The following is a 20,976-nucleotide window of genomic DNA, read 5'->3' on the forward strand; positions in this document are numbered from 1 at the left end:
CATGCTGGATGGCTCTGCTGACATGGATGCAGTTCAACCACACACACTGCATAAAATACCATTGTGCAAAACAGATAAAGTTACTGGCTAACAAAAAAGTAGGCCAAGATTACTGACACTTCATTTGCAGGTGATCTCAAATACTACACTTGACCTTGACCTTGACCTTGACCTTTCTTTCTTTCTTTCTTTCTATTTTTTTTAAAAAAAAAAAAGAGGGTGACTTAATGCTATGAACATTTTACACAGCCCACCTGTCTGGACACTTTTATATGTCATGACGACTAAAGCCAATGCATCACATGTGAGCATTGCAACAAGATTTTCACAGATTGGCAAGTACACCGACGTTCTTCATCCTGCAGCTCCTTTCTAGCTGGTCAAAGCAAAACCTCTCCCACCAGATAATTCAGCTCTAAAACAAGTTATTCCACCAGACCTGTGAGCTGCGTCTGTGGTGGTTGTTTCTCTCCCTAAGCGATCAGCTAATCTGCATAAAGCCCGACCCCTCGCTGCAGCATGCTGATGCCATCGAGCTGTTAACCCTGTATGGACTGCAGAACCAAAACAAAAAGCAGTCAAGTAGCACTTTAAAGACTAGCAAAAGAATTTATTCGGTGAGCTTTGGTGGGACAGACCTACTTCTTCAGACCATCAGACCACCGGACTGCAGAACCGGTGTCAACCACACACCTTGGCAGCCACCAAAAGTATTCAATCAGGCGCCAGCAAGGACAAAGAAGAGAAAAATCAGACTGGAGCAGAAAGGAGGAAGAAGAGCAGAATTCAGCCAGGCGTGTGGCAGGAGCAGGGAACCTTTTCGGGGCTGGAGGCCGCTGACTACAGAAAATGGTAGAGGCCTCAAGTGACAAGGAAACCACAAAGTAAAACAAAAAAAATACTGCAACGCAGCCCCAAATGATGAGAAAAAACCTGCACAGACACGCCCCCCAAAGCAGCCTGGAGGGGGAAACAGCCCCCCCCCAAAGCCAACCTGCGGGCAATGCGGAGGCAGCTCCAGGGGGATAGCTCTGTGGAGCCTGCCCCCCACATCACCTGCCCCCCCAGAGTCTACCCCTCCTTATACGGCCTACGCTCTGCAGGCAGCTGCTGTAGAGGGACAGCCTCTCGGACCCTCACTCCCTGCCCACGCAGCCTGCAGGGGAGCGGGAGCCCCATGGAGACTGGTGGGCAGCTCCCAGAGCCTGCCCCACCCCACAGCCTGCCCACCATATGAAGGCCACGGGTGACTTGGGATAGCCCCAGAGTATCACCACCAGCTGGAGGAGGGGTCTGCAGAGAGAGGGCTGGAGCCCGGTTCTCCTTTCCCTTCCCCTGACAGCGAGTGCGGCAGAAAGGTGTGTTTGGTTAGTGTTGGTTATGTGTATGATGTACAGTTTCACGTCTGAGGACTTGCGTTTAAATGCTGCAGTTTCTATTTCCCTCTGTGTCACTCAGGGTTAGATGGTACGTACTGTAAGGCCTTGCTCCCTCCTAGCATTGCAGTTAAGTTGTATCCCTTGTCTGCATCACAACTCAGTTGTGTCTATAGGAAGTAGAGGCCCAGTATGAGGCCTTAGGCCTGAACCAAAGTAATGGTCAAGCCTTTGCTAAGAGAAAGCAAAGAGCAGCTGTGCGCTGAAGGGATGCATTGCCCACAGACGCTGGCATGAAGAGGGCTGATGGTGCATAAACAGAGCTACCCAGCATATTGAAGTATGAACATGGCACCAGAACACCCGACCCTGGAACATTCCACAGAGAAGAAAGAACAGGCCGACCCATCCCAGTGACAGGGGCAGAAGGGTAATATGATGGATAGAGTTGTTTTGTTGGAACCAACATGTACAAGGTGAGAGGCGGCACCTGACTACGTAGAAAGGGTTGTACCTCAGTACGTCAGGAGTGATGTGTGAATTGTTTGTACCTGTGTATAAGAATGTACTCCTGGGGTGTGGTCTGGGTCCGGCCCAGGGGGCAGTGGAAAGTCCTGCCACTGACTGAGCCGAGTCCATTGACCGTGGGTGCATATTTGTAGTATGCCCTGACTTAGACTAAGAAGTCTACAGGGAATTACTATTGTGTCCAATACGGCAATAAACCTGGCCGACGCGCCTTCGCACCTTACTAGACTCTGTGGTCATTGGGGGTTCTCTTCGGGTCTGCTGTGTCGGCTATCTGCAGAGCTGGGGCAGCGCACAGAGGGAACACACGCACGCAGCCGAGTGATACCAACACTAGAGAGAGCAGAGCACCGCGCTGGTAGCATCTGACAACAGAGGTGATCAAAAACAAGTTGAGCCGCTTGTCACAGCTGCAAGATATTCTTATTCAAAAGCAGGTGCATGCCAATATGGATCTGGTCCAAATAGGTTCGGGAAACTTGAAAGCTAGATGGAAAGTGTGGCAGTGGCTGAACTCTATCACCTGGTTGCTAAACAAGAAAGAGATGGAATTAGGAAATAAAACTGCCCTGGTGACTGGGTGTACTGAAATGCAGATTCTCAGCTTAGTGACGCTGGAAGGTGAAATGTATTGGGTGTTATCTGGGAATGTTAAGGTTTTAGCGCATCTCCTGAAACAACACCTATAAATATGATGGATACAATACGTCTCCAGCATGGTTAAACCTGATTTACAATTTGGTGAAATTGTTGTTAAAATTGGTCCCCAGCAGTCTGTGGAGACAGACCTGGGGAAGGTAGTAACCCCTGTCATTGTCATCTAGGATGAGCTGTAAATCCCTGAAGAAGTGCTGGAGAGATTTTAGCTGGGGGCTGTAGGTGGGGGTCTGTGGTTCTCTTTGATGGATCTGTCCAGTAGCAGGTGACGTCTTACACACACAGACCCAACTAGCTCCTGAAAGCTCCTTGGGACAAGTGGATGCTCATGTGCCTGTGAAGCCTCAGTGACCCTCCACATCAGGACTAGAGCCCTAGTGGCACGTTTTTCACCAAAGCCTCCAGGGCAGAATTGTTACCACTGGCACCTTCCAATTCAGCAAACAACCGAGTCAGTTCCAGGAAGGGAAAAACGCCCAGCACTTGCTGAAGGTGGGGCACAGTGTGAGCTCAGGAAAGGGAAACTCACCCTGTTCCCCAGCCCAGAGGGAGCCATGGCTGCAGGGAGCCCCCTGGAAAGTCTCCAGGAAGAAGCCACATGTCCCGTCTGTCTGGAGTATTTCACAGCCCCGGTCACTCTGGAGTGTGGGCACAACTTCTGCCGAGCCTGCATCAGCCAGTGCTGGGAGGGACCCGACCCAACCGCCTCCTGCCCTCAGTGCAGAGAGACTGTGCAGCAGAGAAGCCTCCGGCCCAACAGGCAGCTGGCAAACATGGCAGAACTCGTCAAACGGCTGAGTTTGCAGGCAGCGAAGGGAGCAGGAGGGGACGGGGTGTGTGGGGAGCACCAGGAGGCTCTGAAACTCCTGCCGCTCAGGGTCTGAACTTCCACAGCCCAGGAACTGCCGCAGCTGCTGGAATTCCCACACGATTTTCTGCCTCTCGGTTTGTGTCCGTCTCTGTAGGAAGACAGGGGACGGGCTGGTCAGGGACATGGGTGGAGCCTGGGCCCTGTCATGGGGGGCTGAGTGCGCAGGAGGGAGAACGTCTGTGAAAAACCTGATATCTGACGTTTGACTCTATTCTGTGCACACAAGGCAGAGGATTCTCTCACAGTTTCCCCCTTTGTCCCCTGTTATCGCTGTAAGGGAGGTTTCTAGGCCTGTGATGCTCAACATATTATGTTATCCGAGGACTCTGGGAGTTCAGGCGGCAGGAGGCCGGGCTCAGCGCCGCACTGACAGAGACGAAGTGGAGAAAAAAGAAGGAAGTGTGTGTGAACAAAAGGAGCAGATGCAGCAGGCAGCACTGCCTGGGGACAGTCCGTTCCCTTGGGGAGGGTTTGTGGGAAAGGCACAAGGGACAGATACTAACTCATCCCCTGCAGTGGAACCCCTGCCCTGAGCCATTTACACTCTAGCTGCAATGGAAGCTCAGGGCTTGTCTGCACACGGCTCTAACCCACCAATCCCCGATCACAGAGACACTCACTAGCCCTCCTTCACCAAGGCCACGCAGGAGTCTGCCTCCAAACAGACCTCCCTCTGCCAGCCCTGATGGTTCATAACAACAGGCACCTACCAGGTACTCCCGGCTTTTCCCTTCTCCAGTCGCTTTCAGTCCCAGCAGCTTTTCTCTCTCTTCCCTCAGAGTCTTCAAATGGGCCTGGATTTTTCCCTGAGGAAACACAAAGGATTTGGGAGGTTTTACTTTGGGTTGAGAGGGGGGTGGCGCTGGGTGTTCCCCCCCAGAACTCAAGATAACTGTTAATCTTTGTGAGGTCAATACTCCCCAGGAGAGGACACGTTATTAATGCAGCCCCAGGGCTGGTCACAGCCAGACATGTTACAAATTCACGTTAGGGCTTTTTAGTAATTTGTGTGAGATCTGGATTCTGCCCAAGCTTTGTGGGTACTTGCGAATTGCTGAGTGGTGCAGCACGTTCCAGGACACTGGAGTCACACGGGGGTGAACCAGCTGCTCCATCTGAGCCCTGTTGTGGGTGGGCTGAGGGCATCTGAGACCCACACAGCATTCAGCCCAGTGACCTCCTCTAGTGCCGGCCGCAGCATCTGAGTTTAACCCCTCGTGGAGCTGCGCAGGAGTTCAGCCTCCCAGTGGGAACCTCCTCTCCCTGTTGGGCCTGGGGCCTTCAGCAGCGCGTCTTTCCCTCCCAGCCACTGCTCCTCTTCACTGCTCAGTGCCGGTGAGATGGGCCTCATCGAGTCACAGCTGCCTTTAAAGCAGGTAAAATCTTTAGGTGAAAAAGAATCTCATCCCAGCCTGGGTCTCCAGTAACGATCTCTGTGTTTCTTAGGACTTGTCTACACTGGTTTTGGTTTTGTTTGTTTGTTTTCCCAGAAAAGCCCCTTTATAGGTGGGGGGCAGATCCCACAAACCCTTGTGCCCACGCTGCAAAGCTTGCTAGTCTGGTCTAACAGGGCATTTAACTCAAAACAGTAACTCCCCCAAAACAAACAACTTCCACTGACTTCCTCCCCCTTTCCAATTTGAAACTGACTCAGTGTGTACGAAGGAGAGGAAATTAAGACTTAATTGGCCTCTTTGGAGACACCTGGTTGTAGCTCTTATGTCAAATCTGGGCTCTCTCGTGTGAATGCTCCGTATTGAAATGCTCTGGCAGTGCGAGCGCTCGTCTCAGAAATAACTTATTTAGCTGTTAGAACACTGAGATAAGTTACTGCTGAAAACCCTGCAGTGCGGACACAGCCTTATGGCAGGTCTACACGGGTCACGGAAGGGACGATCTTCTGGGGCGTTGTTTTGCACCTGCGTGAAACGGCTCGTTCTGGGGCCTAGGTTGCCCCCGGAGCTCCTTGCAAGCCGCACGGATGAAGGACTGCCGACCGGAGGAGCGCTCCCATTAACAGTCCGCAGTGAGGACAGGGACCAAAGTCGATGGCTGCAGAATTGATTTTAGGTACACAATTGGTGTAACTAAAGTTGCGTAGCAGCCGTCGACATTCCCAGTTAGAGCAGACGTAGCCTCAGGGGATGTCAGGCTACTTTGAAGGCAGGCTAGAAACAAAAAGTGAAGCTGGCCCAAATATTGGGCAGAAAAACGCCTGTTGCTTGAATAGGCTCCCTCTCTCCCCACTCCTCCCCCACAGGCATTCGTTAAGCATCCCCCCAAAATGGAGGCCTGCACCAGGTGGCAGAGTTACATGTCTTTAACCCAGCCACCTCCCAGACTTACAGAACAAAAAGCCATTTACAAGCCCTCAGGTTAATTGTTCAGTCATGAGGAAAACTAACCCCAGAATCTCCAGCAATGGCTGTTATTAGCACCTCTAATGCTAAACAAGCACACAGGGCGTATTTCCAACTACTCACAGGAATTACACACTCAGCAGGTCAGAACATTAAACATAATCGGTCACAAAACATCTTTTATTCAAAGCATCTCTAAGTTATACAGATTTACAGTCACAGCCCATTTTCCATACAGCACAGGGGGGAGGGGTGTCCCTCACAAAGACAAACTTAAAAACTTCCTTTGTTGCCTTTTTGCTAGACTGGAGCATCACTAATTTGTACAGCAACTTTCAGGCCCTGAAGGCTGCACACACCGGAATGGTGCCATTGAGTTGTCAGTAAAACGCAAAGTTATTACCCATCAGCCTGGACAGCAGCTCTGTACCTTGTACTCCTGGGCAGCCTCCTCTATGGGAACCACAGTGTGAGCGCAGTGAGCCTTGGATCTATCACACACCACACAGATGGGGGTTTGATCCTCTTCACAGAACAGTTTCAGAGCCTCCTGGTGCTCCCCACACACCCCGTCCCCTCCTGCTCCCTTCGCTGCCTGCAAACTCAGCCGTTTGACGAGTTCTGCCATGTTTGCCAGCTGCCTGTTGGGCCGGAGGTGTCTCTGTTGCACAGGTTTTCTGCACTGAGGGCAGGAGGCGGTTGGGTCGGGTCCCTCCCAGCACTGGCTGATGCAGGCTCGGCAGAAGTTGTGCCCACACTCCAGAGTGACCGGGGCTGTGAAATACTCCAGACAGACGGGACATGTGGCTTCTTCCTGGAGACTTTCCAGGGGGCTCCCTGCAGCCATGGCTCCCTCTGGGCTGGGGAACAGGGTGAGTTTCCCTTTCCTGAGCTCACACTGTGCCCCACCTTCAGCAAGTGCTGGGCGTTTTTCCCTTCCTGGAACTGACTCGGTTGTTTGCTGAATTGGAAGGTGCCAGTGGTAACAATTCTGCCCTGGAGGCTTTGGTGAAAAACGTGCCACTAGGGCTCTAGTCCTGATGTGGAGGGTCACTGAGGCTTCACAGGCACATGAGCATCCACTTGTCCCAAGGAGCTTTCAGGAGCTAGTTGGGTCTGTGTGTGTAAGACGTCACCTGCTACTGGACAGATCCATCAAAGAGAACCACAGACCCCCACCTACAGCCCCCAGCTAAAATCTCTCCAGCACTTCTTCAGGGATTTACAGCTCATCCTAGATGACAATGACAGGGGTTACTACCTTCCCCAGGTCTGTCTCCACAGACTGCTGGGGACCAATTTTAACAACAATTTCACCAAATTGTAAATCAGGTTTAACCATGCTGGAGACGTATTGTATCCATCATATTTATAGGTGTTGTTTCAGGAGATGCGCTAAAACCTTAACATTCCCAGATAACACCCAATACATTTCACCTTCCAGCGTCACTAAGCTGAGAATCTGCATTTCAGTACACCCAGTCACCAGGGCAGTTTTATTTCCTAATTCCATCTCTTTCTTGTTTAGCAACCAGGTGATAGAGTTCAGCCACTGCCACACTTTCCATCTAGCTTTCAAGTTTCCCGAACCTATTTGGACCAGATCCATATTGGCATGCACCTGCTTTTGAATAAGAATATCTTGCAGCTGTGACAAGCGGCTCAACTTGTTTTTGATCACCTCTGTTGTCAGATGCTACCAGCGCGGTGCTCTGCTCTCTCTAGTGTTGGTATCACTCGGCTGCGTGCGTGTGTTCCCTCTGTGCGCTGCCCCAGCTCTGCAGATAGCCGACACAGCAGACCCGAAGAGAACCCCCAATGACCACAGAGTCTAGTAAGGTGCGAAGGCGCGTCGGCCAGGTTTATTGCCGTATTGGACACAATAGTAATTCCCTGTAGACTTCTTAGTCTAAGTCAGGGCATACTACAAATATGCACCCACGGTCAATGGACTCGGCTCAGTCAGTGGCAGGACTTTCCACTGCCCCCTGGGCCGGACCCAGACCACACCCCAGGAGTACATTCTTATACACAGGTACAAACAATTCACACATCACTCCTGACGTACTGAGGTACAACCCTTTCTACGTAGTCAGGTGCCGCCTCTCACCTTGTACATGTTGGTTCCAACAAAACAACTCTATCCATCATATTACCCTTCTGCCCCTGTCACTGGGATGGGTCGGCCTGTTCTTTCTTCTCTGTGGAATGTTCCAGGGTCGGGTGTTCTGGTGCCATGTTCATACTTCAATATGCTGGGTAGCTCTGTTTATGCACCATCAGCCCTCTTCATGCCAGCGTCTGTGAGCAATGCATCCCTTCAGCGCACAGCTGCTCTTTGCTTTCTCTTAGCAAAGGCTTGACCATTACTTTGGTTCAGGCCTAAGGCCTCATACTGGGCCTCTACTTCCTATAGACACAACTGAGTTGTGATGCAGACAAGGGATACAACTTAACTGCAATGCTAGGAGGGAGCAAGGCCTTACAGTACGTACCATCTAACCCTGAGTGACACAGAGGGAAATAGAAACTGCAGCATTTAAACGCAAGTCCTCAGACGTGAAACTGTACATCATACACATAACCAACACTAACCAAACACACCTTTCTGCCGCACTCGCTGTCAGGGGAAGGGAAAGGAGAACCGGGCTCCAGCCCTCTCTCTGCAGACCCCTCCTCCAGCTGGTGGTGATACTCTGGGGCTATCCCAAGTCACCCGTGGCCTTCATATGGTGGGCAGGCTGTGGGGTGGGGCAGGCTCTGGGAGCTGCCCACCAGTCTCCATGGGGCTCCCGCTCCCCTGCAGGCTGCGTGGGCAGGGAGTGAGGGTCCGAGAGGCTGTCCCTCTACAGCAGCTGCCTGCAGAGCGTAGGCCGTATAAGGAGGGGTAGACTCTGGGGGGGCAGGTGATGTGGGGGGCAGGCTCCACAGAGCTATCCCCCTGGAGCTGCCTCCGCATTGCCCGCAGGTTGGCTTTGGGGGGGGGCTGTTTCCCCCTCCAGGCTGCTTTGGGGGGCGTGTCTGTGCAGGTTTTTTCTCATCATTTGGGGCTGCGTTGCAGTATTTTTTTTGTTTTACTTTGTGGTTTCCTTGTCACTTGAGGCCTCTACCATTTTCTGTAGTCAGCGGCCTCCAGCCCCGAAAAGGTTCCCTGCTCCTGCCACACGCCTGGCTGAATTCTGCTCTTCTTCCTCCTTTCTGCTCCAGTCTGATTTTTCTCTTCTTTGTCCTTGCTGGCGCCTGATTGAATACTTTTGGTGGCTGCCAAGGTGTGTGGTTGACACCGGTTCTGCAGTCCGGTGGTCTGATGGTCTGAAGAAGTAGGTCTGTCCCACCAAAGCTCACCGAATAAATTCTTTTGCTAGTCTTTAAAGTGCTACTTGACTGCTTTTTGTTTTGGTTCTGCAGTCCATACAGGGTTAACAGCTCGATGGCATCAGCATGCTGCAGCGAGGGGTCGGGCTTTATGCAGATTAGCTGATCGCTTAGGGAGAGAAACAACCACCACAGACGCAGCTCACAGGTCTGGTGGAATAACTTGTTTTAGAGCTGAATTATCTGGTGGGAGAGGTTTTGCTTTGACCAGCTAGAAAGGAGCTGCAGGATGAAGAACGTCGGTGTACTTGCCAATCTGTGAAAATCTTGTTGCAATGCTCACATGTGATGCATTGGCTTTAGTCGTCATGACATATAAAAGTGTCCAGACAGGTGGGCTGTGTAAAATGTTCATAGCATTAAGTCACCCTCTTTTTTTTTTTTTAAAAAAATAGAAAGAAAGAAAGAAAGAAAGAAAGGTCAAGGTCAAGGTCAAGGTCAAGTGTAGTATTTGAGATCACCTGCAAATGAAGTGTCAGTAATCTTGGCCTACTTTTTTGTTAGCCAGTAACTTTATCTGTTTTGCACAATGGTATTTTATGCAGTGTGTGTGGTTGAACTGCATCCATGTCAACAGAGCCATCCAGCATGGGAACTGTAACAGAGGATGTGGATACTCTAAGGATACTCTGTGCTATGTTCTCTGTGGATGTCTGGTTCTCTCCGGCTGCGTCTACAGCTGTGTCTACACGTGCACGCTACTTCGAAGTAGCGGCACTAACTTCGAAATAGTGCCCGTCGCGGCTACACGCGTCGGGCGCTATTTCGAAGTTAACTTCGACTTTAGGCAGCGAGACATCGAAGTCCCTAACCTCATGAGGGGATCGGAATAGCGCCCTACTTCGACGTTCAACGTTGAAGTAGGGACCGTGTAGACGATCTGCGTCCCGCAACGTCGAAATTGCCGGGTCCTCCATGGCAGCCATCAGCTGGTGGGTTGAAAGATGCTCTCTCTCCAGCCCCTGCGGGGCTCTATGGTCACTGTGTGCAGCAGCCCTTAGCCCAGGGCTTCTGGCTGCTGCTGCGGCAGCTGGGGATCCATGCTGCAGGCACAGGGTCTGCAACCAGTTGTCGGCTCTGTGTATCTTGTGTTGTTTAGTGCAACTGTGTCTGGGAGGGGCCCTTTAAGGGAGTGGCTTGCTGTTGAGTCCGCCCTGTGACCCTGTCTGCAGCTGTGCCTGGCACCCTTATTGTGATGTGTGCTACTTTGGCGTGTAGACGTTCCCTCGCAGCACCTATTTCGATGTGGTGCTGCGCAACGTCGAAGTTGAACATTGACGTTGCCAGCCCTGGAGGATGTGTAGACGTTATTCTTCGAAATAGCCTATTTCGATGTTGCTACATCGAAATAAGCTATTTCGATGTAGGCTTCACGTGTAGACGTAGCCTACATGTGCATGCTACTTCGAAGTAGCGGCACCAACTTCGAAATAGCGCCTGTCGCGTCTACACGCGTCGGGCGCTATTTCGAAGTTAACTTTGACGTTAGGCGGCGAGACGTCGAAGTCGCTAACCTCATGAGGAGATAGGAATAGCGCCCTACTTCGACGATCCGCGTCCCGCAACGTCGCAATTGCTGGGTCCTCCATGGCGGCCATCAGCTGGGGGGTTGAGAGATGCTCTCTCTCCAGCCCCTGCGGGGCTCTATGGTCACTGTGGGCAGCAGCCCTTAGCCCAGGGCTTCTGGCTGCTTCTGTGGCAGCTGGGGATCTATGCTGCAGGCACAGGGTCTGCAACCAGTTGTCAGCTCTGTGTATCTTGTGTTGTTTAGTGCAACTGTGTCTGGGAGGGGCCCTTTAAGGGAGCGGCTGGCTGTTGAGTCCACCCTGTGACCCTGTCTGCAGCTGTGCCTGGCATCCCTATTTCGATGTGTGCTACTTTGACGTGTAGACGTTCCCTCGCAGCGCCTATTTCGATGTTGGGCTGAGCAACGTCGAAGTTGAACATCGACGTTGCCGGCCCTGGAGGACGTGTAGACGTTATTCATCGAAATAGACTATTTCGATGTTGGCTGCACGTGTAGACGTAGCCTCCAGGACCTGGCAACTACAGCATAACGCAATCCTAGATTGATTTATCGAGGCCCTCCCGGCAGCCCTGGGTGGAGTGACAGTGGACTGCATCATCCTGGACACCAAAAGCCTGCTCAGACCAGACATCGTAATAACTAACGAGCGGGCAAAGAAGATCACCATGGTGGATGTCTCCATCCCCTTCGAAAACCTGTCAGTGGCCTTCCGGGAAGCAAGGGCAAAGACGCTAGATAAATACACACCGCTAGCAAATACACTAAGGACACAGGGCTACAAAGTGGAGGTACACGCCCTGCTGGTGGGTGCCCTGGGGGCCTGGGACCCCCAGAACAAAATGGTCCTGGAGGCCTGCGGCATCAGCCGCCACTATGCCCGCCTCGTGCGACAGCTAATGGTGTCAGATGCCATCAGATGGTCCCAGGACGTCTACACAGAGCATATTACAGGCCTCCGCCAATATCAGGACAAATAACTGCCCAACTACCCAGAACTCATCTAACGGGCCCTACTGCACAGAGAGAAGCCATCTCCTTACCCCTTCCCTAGCCTCCCTTTTCTTTTTTTCTTTTCCTCTCTGCCTCCCTTCGCAGTGCGTTCCTCCCTCGTTCCCCTTCCACTCATCGCCCACGACCCAGCCAACACGGAATATGGGGAACGAGGACACGTGACGAGATGACGAACACGATACAGGACTGGGCTAAGTGGAAGCATTGGCTTCCACCCACCTTTTGTACTATTGCTGAAGTTCCACTTCCCTTCCATCTTGGCCAACCATGGAATGAAAAGATGGACCCCAAGTTGGGGAGTGTCGCAACCACTACCTCAAGCACTCTTCTGATTCTTGGACCATGCTGCACCTCACAGGTGATGCCCCCCCCCCCCCCCCCCCCGGGTACGCAGTTCGTCCAGACGAGGCTCCTTTACAAAAGGATCCTGCCTACTTCAAAGTCTCTTTACGCCTATGAGCAGAGGGGAATAATAGCTCCCGTACACCCTGAGGAAGAGGGACGCGAAGGGGATGTGCCCTGCCTCACCCGGCTGCTGCTCCAGGAGTAACGGGGCTCCCCAGCCAGCCCCTTCCGGGGCGCTGAGCTAATGGGGCGCTGGCCGCTGTGCGGGGAGCTCGGCTGTGCCGGGACCGGGCCTCCTGGTGGGGGCGAGGAGCTGGGGCTGCTCCCGGGGGTGGGGGACAAGTGGCGCCGCTTAGCCCCGCTGGGGGTGAACGCTGCTCTCGGAGGTCACCTGGGGCGCCGTTCCCTGCAAGCAGGGCGCTGCGGGACCCAACTGGCCCGAGCCTGCCGCGGTCAGGGGAAAGGCGCCCCAGCCTGGCAGGGACCTGCTGCAGCTGGGGAACCCCCCGTCCCAGGGAAGCCCCCATCAGTCCCAGACCCACTGAGGGCAGGGGAGGGATGCCGATCTCCCAGCCCAGCCCCATGTGGCGCCTCCCCCTGCCTCAGCCTGGGGGCTGTGTTGGGGGGGAGAGCTGGGGGGGGGTCCTCTCTGCTGTAGCCCGGGGCCAGCCAGCACCCCAAGCCCTTTAGACCTGGCTCCACCCCAGAGCCCGCATGCCCAGGCAGCACCCTCACCCCCAACCCTCTGCACCAGCCCTGAGCCCCCCTCCCACACGCCAAACCCCTTGGCCTCACCCCCCCCCACGCTTTGTCAGACTACTGATATGGAGGGGACTTGTCACATTTCACGAGGGGTGCAGGGAACAAATTCATTTCACAGGTGCCTGGGAAAAGTTAGCAGCAATGCTGAGTCTGAGCCTGGGTTTTACAGAGGAAGCATCAACCCAGCTGGGCCAACATCCCAGCCTTGTTTCCAAGGGGTGACCAACAGCTGGGGGGAGCGGGGGCGAGGAGGAGGACAAGCGGGAGCAGAGCGCATGAGAGAGGGGACTTGCATTTCGCTCAGGGTTAATCCACCCTTGGGACTGCCCTGCCGTGCACTGTAAGAACAACAAGTCCTGGGGCACCTCAGAGACTAACATTCTGGAGCATAAGCTCTCGTGGGCAAAGCCCCGCTTCATCCCGGAGTGCGCCAGCCTTTCTAGGTGGCAATGCGCCCACCGCTCACCTTTTCCCTCTCACTCTACAGGCTCGTCTTCTATTGGCCCAGCCTGCTACTGCTGACTGAGGACTGTTTCTCACCGCCTCTCTCCTTCTCTAGAGTTGCCCACTGCTCACCTTGTAATGATCCGCAGCTCGAAGGGTCTGTCCTGATCCCTTCCTGGAACAGCTGGTGACAGTCTCGCATACATACAGCATCCATTCTCACTCACACAACAAGGAGTTTTCATTAGCACTGCTACAATCAGTACTGAGACTGAACAGCAAGTTAATTTCAAAACCATCACACTGAATTCAATGTCAGATACAGGTGAACACTACACAGAACTGAAAGAGTTTTATACTACAGGGGTGCAGCTTGCTTGCTTTTAGGCCCTTAATAACGGCCCATGGAAAAACTGCCAACTGTCTTCAGTTGCGTCTCCTCTTTGTCTTAAACCTGCACAATCAAAAACTTTCAATCTGTTCTTATTGGTTAACCAAACCAGGTCTGACCAGGGGGACTGGAACAATTTTTCTCATGGGAGTGCTGATGAAGGGGAGTTGCAGCCCTCTGCTTTCACCAGCCCTGGAGGCCTGCTGACCTAGAGCAGACCTGCCTCTCACAAACACACGGATTCTTTTCTCTGCAAAAAAAAAAAAAAAGGGGCAGTCTCTTAGCATTTTGAAGGCTAACAAAATAATTGATGAAGGGGTGAGCTTTTCTGGAATAGACCCACGTCTTCAGAGCATAAGACTCAATATTTAAGGCACAGACAACCAAAACTAGTCATCAAGGTTGACTAATCAGAAAACTCGGAATCAAAGTGGGCACATCAGAAGAGCGGTAGGAAGGGGAGAAATCCAGAGTCACATAAAACAAAGTGGCTTTGTCTACACTAGCCCAAAACTTCAAAATGTCCATGCAAATCGCCATTTTGAAGATTACTAATGAGACTCTCTTTAGAATGCGGGGGGGCGGGGTGGGGGGCAGCACTTGGAAATTGCAGCGGCTCGCGCTGCACAGCTGGTCCAGATGTGGAAATCCCCTTATTTTAATTTGCTGATAGGAATAAAGGGGATTTCGAAGTTGCCGGGGTTCTCCTGGAAAAGACCCCCACCTAAACCAGCACCGCAATTGCAAGGTGCCCCAACCATGCCCTTGCTAATGAGGTGCTAAATATGCATTTAACTGCTTTTAGAAATGCTAAATATGTATTTCAGTGTTCCCTTAGCAGCTTTTATAATAGTCATTTCTATGGTAATTTCAAAGTTTTGGGCAAGTAAAAACCCAACCTGGCCATAAAACCATAAATGATTCTTACAACAAATTTACGTACAAAGAACTCTGTTTGTGGTTTAGAAAAACAAGACTTTCAGAGTTGAATTCTATTTTTTTACCAAGAGTATTCCTCCCCGAAGGGAGGTGCACCGTTCCTGGAAGTACTGCAATACCAGGTCGATGCGTGGAGTGGATGGAGCAAGCCCCTATTCCATCTCCCTGTTCCAAAAATCCATTTAATATATAGTCCTCAGATAGAGGACGTATCAGATATTAAACTGATAAGAACAGATTAAATGAGTTTTATTGAGGGAATGTTTCAAGTACAGCAAGGAGCATAACAAATTAACATACACAGGGATATATCATCTGAGAAACTAGAACAGGTTATGGAGCATAATATACAGGAAACAGCATCTTAGTATTTACACAAGAAACCCAACTAGTCTCAGATAGACAAAAAACAAAACAAAACAAAAAAAAAACACAGTTACAAACAAGAGATAATATAAAATATCGGCCTTTTAACCAATCCCTACCCTGAGGAGAAAAAAGGGGAAAATACTTTAAAGTAACAGACAATATGAGATATTGGCCTTTGGATCAATCCCAATCCCTAGGGGAAAATCAAAAAGGAGAGTATTTTACAGATACTAGACAATAAACAATAATCGGCTTATCAGCCAGTCCCTGAGAAAAAAGAAGTTTTTGAACATAAAACTCCCCGACCCATGAAGTACCAGGGAGCATAAAATAAAATAAAAATAAAAATAAATAATTAAATAAAAAAGTTACAATAGGAGAACAGAATAAAAAAATAGATAAAATAAGGAAAAAAAAAGGAAAACACAAAGGAGCTTGGTAATCAGCTGTCAGAATATTGGCGATGGCCCGTGATATGCTCTGTGTAGATGTCCCTGGACCACCTAATGGCATCGGACACCATCAGCCTGCGCATCATTCGAGCATAATAGCGACTGACCTCGCAGGCTTCCAGGACCTCATCGTTCAGGGGGTCCCAGGCACCCAATGCCCCCACGAGCAATGCATGGACCTCCACCGAGTAGCCCCGGGACCGTAAGGTGTCCGCCAACGGGGCATACTTTTGCAGTTTCTTAGCCCGGGCATCGCGGAAGGCCGCCATGCGGTTCTCAAAGGGCACCGTAATGTCCACAATGAGAATCTTCTTAGACCGCTCGTCCGTCACGACGATGTCCGGCCGCAGAAGGCTGTCAGTGCCAGGGATGGAAGAGTCTACGGTAACGGATCCAAGGGTCGGAGGTAGCGCTTTCACCAGCCGGTCTTGGATGGCGTTATGGCGGCGCTGCCAAGCCGCCGAATGCGCCATGCAGCCACAGAGGACGTGGGGAAGAGTCTCCAGCGGATATCCGCAATGCCTGCACCTTTTATCGCGGGTCCCGTGGCCGACAGCGCTGTTGAGCGGGACACAATTAAGGCATGCTCGGTGGATGAAGCGCCAGTCCGCAAAACGGGTAAAGTTGCCAGCCCAGAGAAAGTGGTTACTGGCATCCCAGCAGCTGGTCACGTCAAACACCTTCCCCTGATCAGGTTTGTGGTTTAGAAAAACAAGACTTTCAGAGTTGAATTCTATTTTTTTACCAAGAGTATTCCTCCCCGAAGGAAGGTGCACCGTTCCTGGAAGTACTGCAATACCAGGTCAATGCGTGGAGTGGATGGAGCAAGCCCCTATTCCATCTCCCTGTTCCAAAAATCCATTTAATATATAGTCCTCAGATAGAGGACGTATCAGATATTAAACTGATAAGAACAGATACTACACTTGATCTTAGCCAAAAGGCCGAGAAGCGATACAGTTTTGTGAAAATTTTACACAGCCCACCCATCAGGACACTTTTACACGTCACGACGAGTCACCCGAATGCAACACATGTGAGCCTTGCAACAAGATTTTTACAGATCGGCAAGTACACCTACTTTCTTCATCCTGCAGCTCCTTTGTAGCTGGTCAAAGCAAAACCTCTCCCACCAGATAATTCAGCTTTAAAACGAGTTATTCCACCAGACCTGCGAGCTGCCTCTGTGGTGGTTCTTTCGCTGCCTAAGCGATCACATAATCTGCATGAAGCCTGTCCCCTCGCTGCAGCGTGATGATGCCATCGAGCTGTTAACCCTGTATGGACTGCAGAACCAAAACAAAAAGCAGTCAAGTAGCATAAGATCATAAGAATGGCCATACTGGGTCAGACCAAAGGTCCATCCAGCCCAGCACCCCATCTGCCGACGGTGGCCAATGCCAGGTGCCCCAGAGAAGGAGAACAGAAGACAATGATCAAGTGATTTATCTCCTGCCATCCATCTCCTGCCTTTGTTCTGAAGCCTAGGGCACCATACCTTATCCCTGGCTAATAGCCATTTATGGACCTAACCTGCAAAAATTTATCAAGCTCTTTTTTAAACCCTAATAGAGTCCTGGCCTTCACAGCCTCCTCGGGCAAGGAGTTCCACAGGTTGACTGTGCGCTGTGTGAAGAAAAATTTCCTTTTATTAGTTTTGAACCTACTACCCATCAATTTCATTTGGTGTCCCCTAGTTCTTGTATTATGGGAAAAGGTAAATAATTTTTCTATATTCACTTTCTCCACACCATTCATGATTTTATATACCTCTATCATATCGCCCCTCAATCGCCTCTTTTCCAAACTGAAAAGTCCCAGTCTCTCTAGCCTCTCCCCATATGGGACCCGTTCCAAGCCCCTAATCATCTTAGTCGCCCTTTTCTGAACCTTTTCTAATGCCAATATATCTTTTCTGAGGTGAGGAGACCACAGCTGCACGCAGTACTCAAGATGTGGGCGTACCATAGTTTTATATAGGGGAAGTATGATATCTTTTGTCTTCTTATCGATCCCTTTTTTAATAATTCCTAACATCCTATTTGCCTTACTAACTGCTGCTGCACACTGCGTGGATGTCTTCAGAGAACTATCCACTATAAGTCCAAGATCCCTTTCCTCATCTGTCGTAGCTAAATTTGACCCCATCATGCACTTTAAAGACTAGCAAAATAATTTATTAGGTGAGCTTTGGTGGGACAGACCCACTTCTTCACACCATCAGACCACCGGACCGCAGAACCGGTGTCAACCACACACCTCGGCAGCAACCCCCTGCTCTCATCCACTGCCATCGTCCCTCCCTTAGCAATCACGCTGCTGGGGATTGCCCTGAGGCACAACCCTGTGATTTCAGCTCTGCAAGGCCCAAGCTGCTGCTCTGTGATTTCAGAGAGAGGCTGAAAGCAGCTACTTAACTCCACGGCAATTGGAGAGACTTGAACTGGTTTTCTCCTCCTCCTGGAGGTAACTCGCTTCCAGTTCTCCTCCTTGTTTTGGGCAGCCTGCTGTACCTGCAGTATTATCTGTTGCCTTCTGTCCAGAAAGCCTTCACCTTCTCTGATGGACCTGAGGGTTGGGATTTGTGCCTCAAGTCCTTTCACCTTCTCTTCTAAAATGGCTCCCAGCTTACACTTGGGCCAGAGAAAATCCTTTCTCTCATTCGGGAGGAAGACAAACACGGCACATGCCACGCAGGTCACAACACCAGAGCTCTCCCCAGCCACGTCACTCTCCATTTCTCCCTTGACAGAGATCCCTTATTTGTTTCTAGTGCCGCCTTGGAGGGCACAAGAGAAACCCCGTACAAGAAAGGTGAGAACAGGTGTGTGGCTCCTCCCAAAGGTGAGCTGCCTGTTCGCTGCTCCTGTTCGCTGCTCCTCACAGGAGTCGCTGGGGCTGCCTTCTTTCGGGGCTGTGAGCTGGCTAGGCCCGGCTGAGTTGTGAATGAAAAGCCCCGGGCAGCGCGGAACAGCCCACATCCTGCGTCCCTCTCCCCGTGGCCAGCCCGGCCCCTCTGCGCACCCCAGCGGCAGACGGCCGTGGAGAGGCAGCTGGTGGCGTGGGGGTTCCTGGCTGAACAAGAGCGCCTCCTGCTGGCACGGCTGGGAGAGCTGGCCCAGGAGATCGGGCCGAGGGGGAAGGAAAATGCCACCCGGCTGGGGGAGAAGATTTCCCGGGCTGGCGCCCTCAACACACAGCTGGAGGGGACGTGTCAGCAGCCGGTGCTGGAGCTGCTGCAGGTGAGAGGGCGCTGGACGTGCCCAGGGCCCTATTAAGGAGGGGACTGAGGTGCCTGAAGCTCCAGGCCCAGAACAATTCAGACAGAATTTTTTCGAGAGACGTTTTGAAGCATATGCTCCAAAATCTGTGTTAGTCTGTAAGGGGCCACCAAGTCCTGGTGCCTTTGGCCTGGTGCACCTATGACACAGTCCTCACAGTCTTCAAAAAGCTTTTCCCGGAGGCAGTGCTTGAGGACAGTGTCGTGAGCGGGTGTGGCATAAACAACAACGCGTACAATCGAACGCAGACCTTTTTTACGCTGATGACATGGGACTGGCTCAGCCAGTTCCATACCAAGCCTCCTTCTAAATTCCTCGTAGCCATCGTCCTTCGCATCATCTTCAGTGGTTTGTATCGGTGTTGAGCAAAACCAAGGTGGATCCATTTCATCTTCGTTCTGACACAACGTCGTCCTGGGGTTTAGGGTCCTCAAGGAAGGCCTTGTCGAGCTCTGGAGAGATTCCCAGAAAGAAAATAACGTACGATCCTGTGGTCTTTTTAGGTTTTTACAAAATCCCATTACACGACCCCCCAACCTCGCTCATTCGTTTCTTACCTCTTTGGCTTCTTTTCCGTTCTCTTCGTCTGACTCCTTCAACCTGCGGCCGCCTTCCTCCGTAGGGGTGGACAAAGAGAGGCCGTCTACCTTGTCGGGCTGCCTCGAGAGCGGTTGGGTTTCGGGGTCGGGTTCCGGTGTATCCGTCAACAAGGGTTGGGCCAAAGGGCTCCCCTCGGCTACCGCCTCCCCCTCGCAGCTGTCGCGGATGCAGCGCTTTCTCCACGTGCGGCGGAGACCCGTCGGCACGTGAACAACGTCCGAACTCTGGCAGGGGTGGTGAAAGTGTCCATCTTCCCGCTCAGCATTTGCACATTTCTGAAACACGCGCTCTTGGAAGAAGATGGCCTCTTTCTGGGGGTAGCGCTGTGCTCCGATTGGTGGAGGGGCGAGTCCTTCGAGGGGTCGCATGACACCCTTTCCTTCCAGTCTCACTTGACCCAGAGGTACTCCTACCCCCGAAGGGAACGTCTTCCGGTGACAGGGGGCGGGCCTAAAGGAGTTGGGGAGGAACTTCTGGTGACAGGAAGGAGGGGCAAAAGGGTTAAGGGGGTGGGACTTCTGGTGAAAGGGATGGGCGGAGCTAAAAGGGCTGGGCTGGGGCTTCTGGTGAAAGGGGCGTGGCTAAAAGGAAAAGGGGCGTGGCTAAAGTTTGATTGCTGGTAGATCCCTTATACTACTAGGACCCATCACCAGGCCTGATAGTTTTGGAGTTTTTTCAATCTATCCTGCCCCAGACCCTTGAAGGCCCTTCTGAAGGGTTAATCCCAGAGCCCTGGGGTTACCAGGCCAACGCTCTAACCACTGACCTCTCCCTCCTCACCACTGTTCCCCTCCAGCGGCAGAATAAAATGTCTATGTGCACCAAAGCCTGTGTGGCTGTGCGCCTGCAATAGAAACACAGGCGGCCAGCGCTGGGTGCTCTGCAAACCAGCTGAGTGGCCCTGAATCTTTCCTGGGCAGCCGCCCAAGCGCTCCGGGGTGGTCATAGAACTGGAAGAGACCTGGAGAGATCCTGGAGCGATTGTAATCCAGGCCCTCTATGGCAGCGCTCTCTGAAACGCTCCCACTTCCACGTGCAGGGCCAGGTGAGCAGGGAGGACTGCAGAGTCTCAGCGCAGGGGTGAGAGGATGGTGCCGGGCAGAGAGGTTCACATTCATTAGGAACTGGGGACACTTTTGGAGAAGCGGGAGGCTGTACGGGGGGGATGGGCCCCACCTACCCCAAAACGGAACCAGGCTGCTGGCACTGAACACTGAGATGTCGCAGAGCAGTTTTTAAGCGAAGGGCTGGGGGGAGCCTACGGGTGCAGAGGAGCGTGTGGATTGGACACAGGCATCTCTTACGGGAGGGTCGATAAATAGGGATTCTCTGTGTTCTACTCAGGAGGAGAGGGCTGAAGAAGATAAAACGGGTAAAATCAGATGAGAATCAATCGACTGGAAAAGGATCTAATCCATCTGGAACAGGCAGACAGATCAGAATCACAATCACAGAATCCGAGGGCCGGAGGGGACCTCAGGAGGTCGTCTAGTCCAGCCCCCTGCCTAAAGCAGGATCAACCCCCCCAGAGCGTCCCCTTTGGGTAGTTGAAGGCTGCTACCAAATCGCTCCCCAGTCTTCTCTTCAGGAAACTAAATAAACCCAAATCCCTCAGCTTCTCCTCATAGGTCATGTGCTCCAGCCCCTTCATCCCCCTCCTTCCCCAGAGGGCAAAGAAGCAGGTCTG

At 52.0% G+C, this 20,976-nt stretch overlaps 2 protein-coding genes, 1 non-coding gene and 1 pseudogene across 3 annotated transcripts in view; all 4 read right to left on the reverse strand.

The window, feature by feature from the left end:
* The window catches only part of LOC142024609 (uncharacterized), a 144,907-nt gene that overhangs the window by 53,763 nt on the left and 70,168 nt on the right, over positions 1-20,976 (reverse strand). The window lies entirely within an intron of this gene.
* Positions 653-20,474, reverse strand: LOC142024915 (uncharacterized). Its single transcript, XM_075017259.1, has 4 exons — positions 20,470-20,474; positions 19,247-19,739; positions 4,143-4,238; positions 653-3,520 (listed from the first exon to the last, which is right to left on the reverse strand). The coding sequence occupies exons 2-4, from the start codon at positions 19,655-19,657 to the stop codon at positions 3,014-3,016; spliced, it is 1,014 nt and encodes a 337-aa protein (XP_074873360.1). The 5' UTR covers positions 19,658-19,739; positions 20,470-20,474; the 3' UTR covers positions 653-3,013.
* On the reverse strand, positions 14,673-14,848 carry LOC142025407 (U2 spliceosomal RNA; annotated as a pseudogene).
* LOC142025371 (U2 spliceosomal RNA) lies at positions 16,174-16,364 on the reverse strand. Its single transcript, XR_012648642.1, has one exon. It is a non-coding gene; the product is annotated as a U2 spliceosomal RNA (small nuclear RNA).

The sequence above is a fragment of the Carettochelys insculpta genome, chromosome 22 (assembly GCF_033958435.1).
Source record: "Carettochelys insculpta isolate YL-2023 chromosome 22, ASM3395843v1, whole genome shotgun sequence".
In the NCBI taxonomy this organism is placed as follows: Eukaryota; Metazoa; Chordata; order Testudines; family Carettochelyidae; genus Carettochelys; species Carettochelys insculpta.

Bases quoted from the DNA above. Each gene is read 5' to 3' on its own strand.
- LOC142024915 (XM_075017259.1), bottom strand. From the start codon at position 19,657: ATGCGACCCCTCGAAGGACTCGCCCCTCCACCAATCGGAGCACAGCGC. The intron at 4,239-19,246 runs GTAAGAAACGAA...GTGTTTCCTCAG, and splicing joins ACGGAAAAGAAGCCAAAGAG to GGAAAAATCCAGGCCCATTT. The intron at 3,521-4,142 runs GTAGGTGCCTGT...GTCTTCCTACAG, and splicing joins GGAAAAGCCGGGAGTACCTG to AGACGGACACAAACCGAGAG.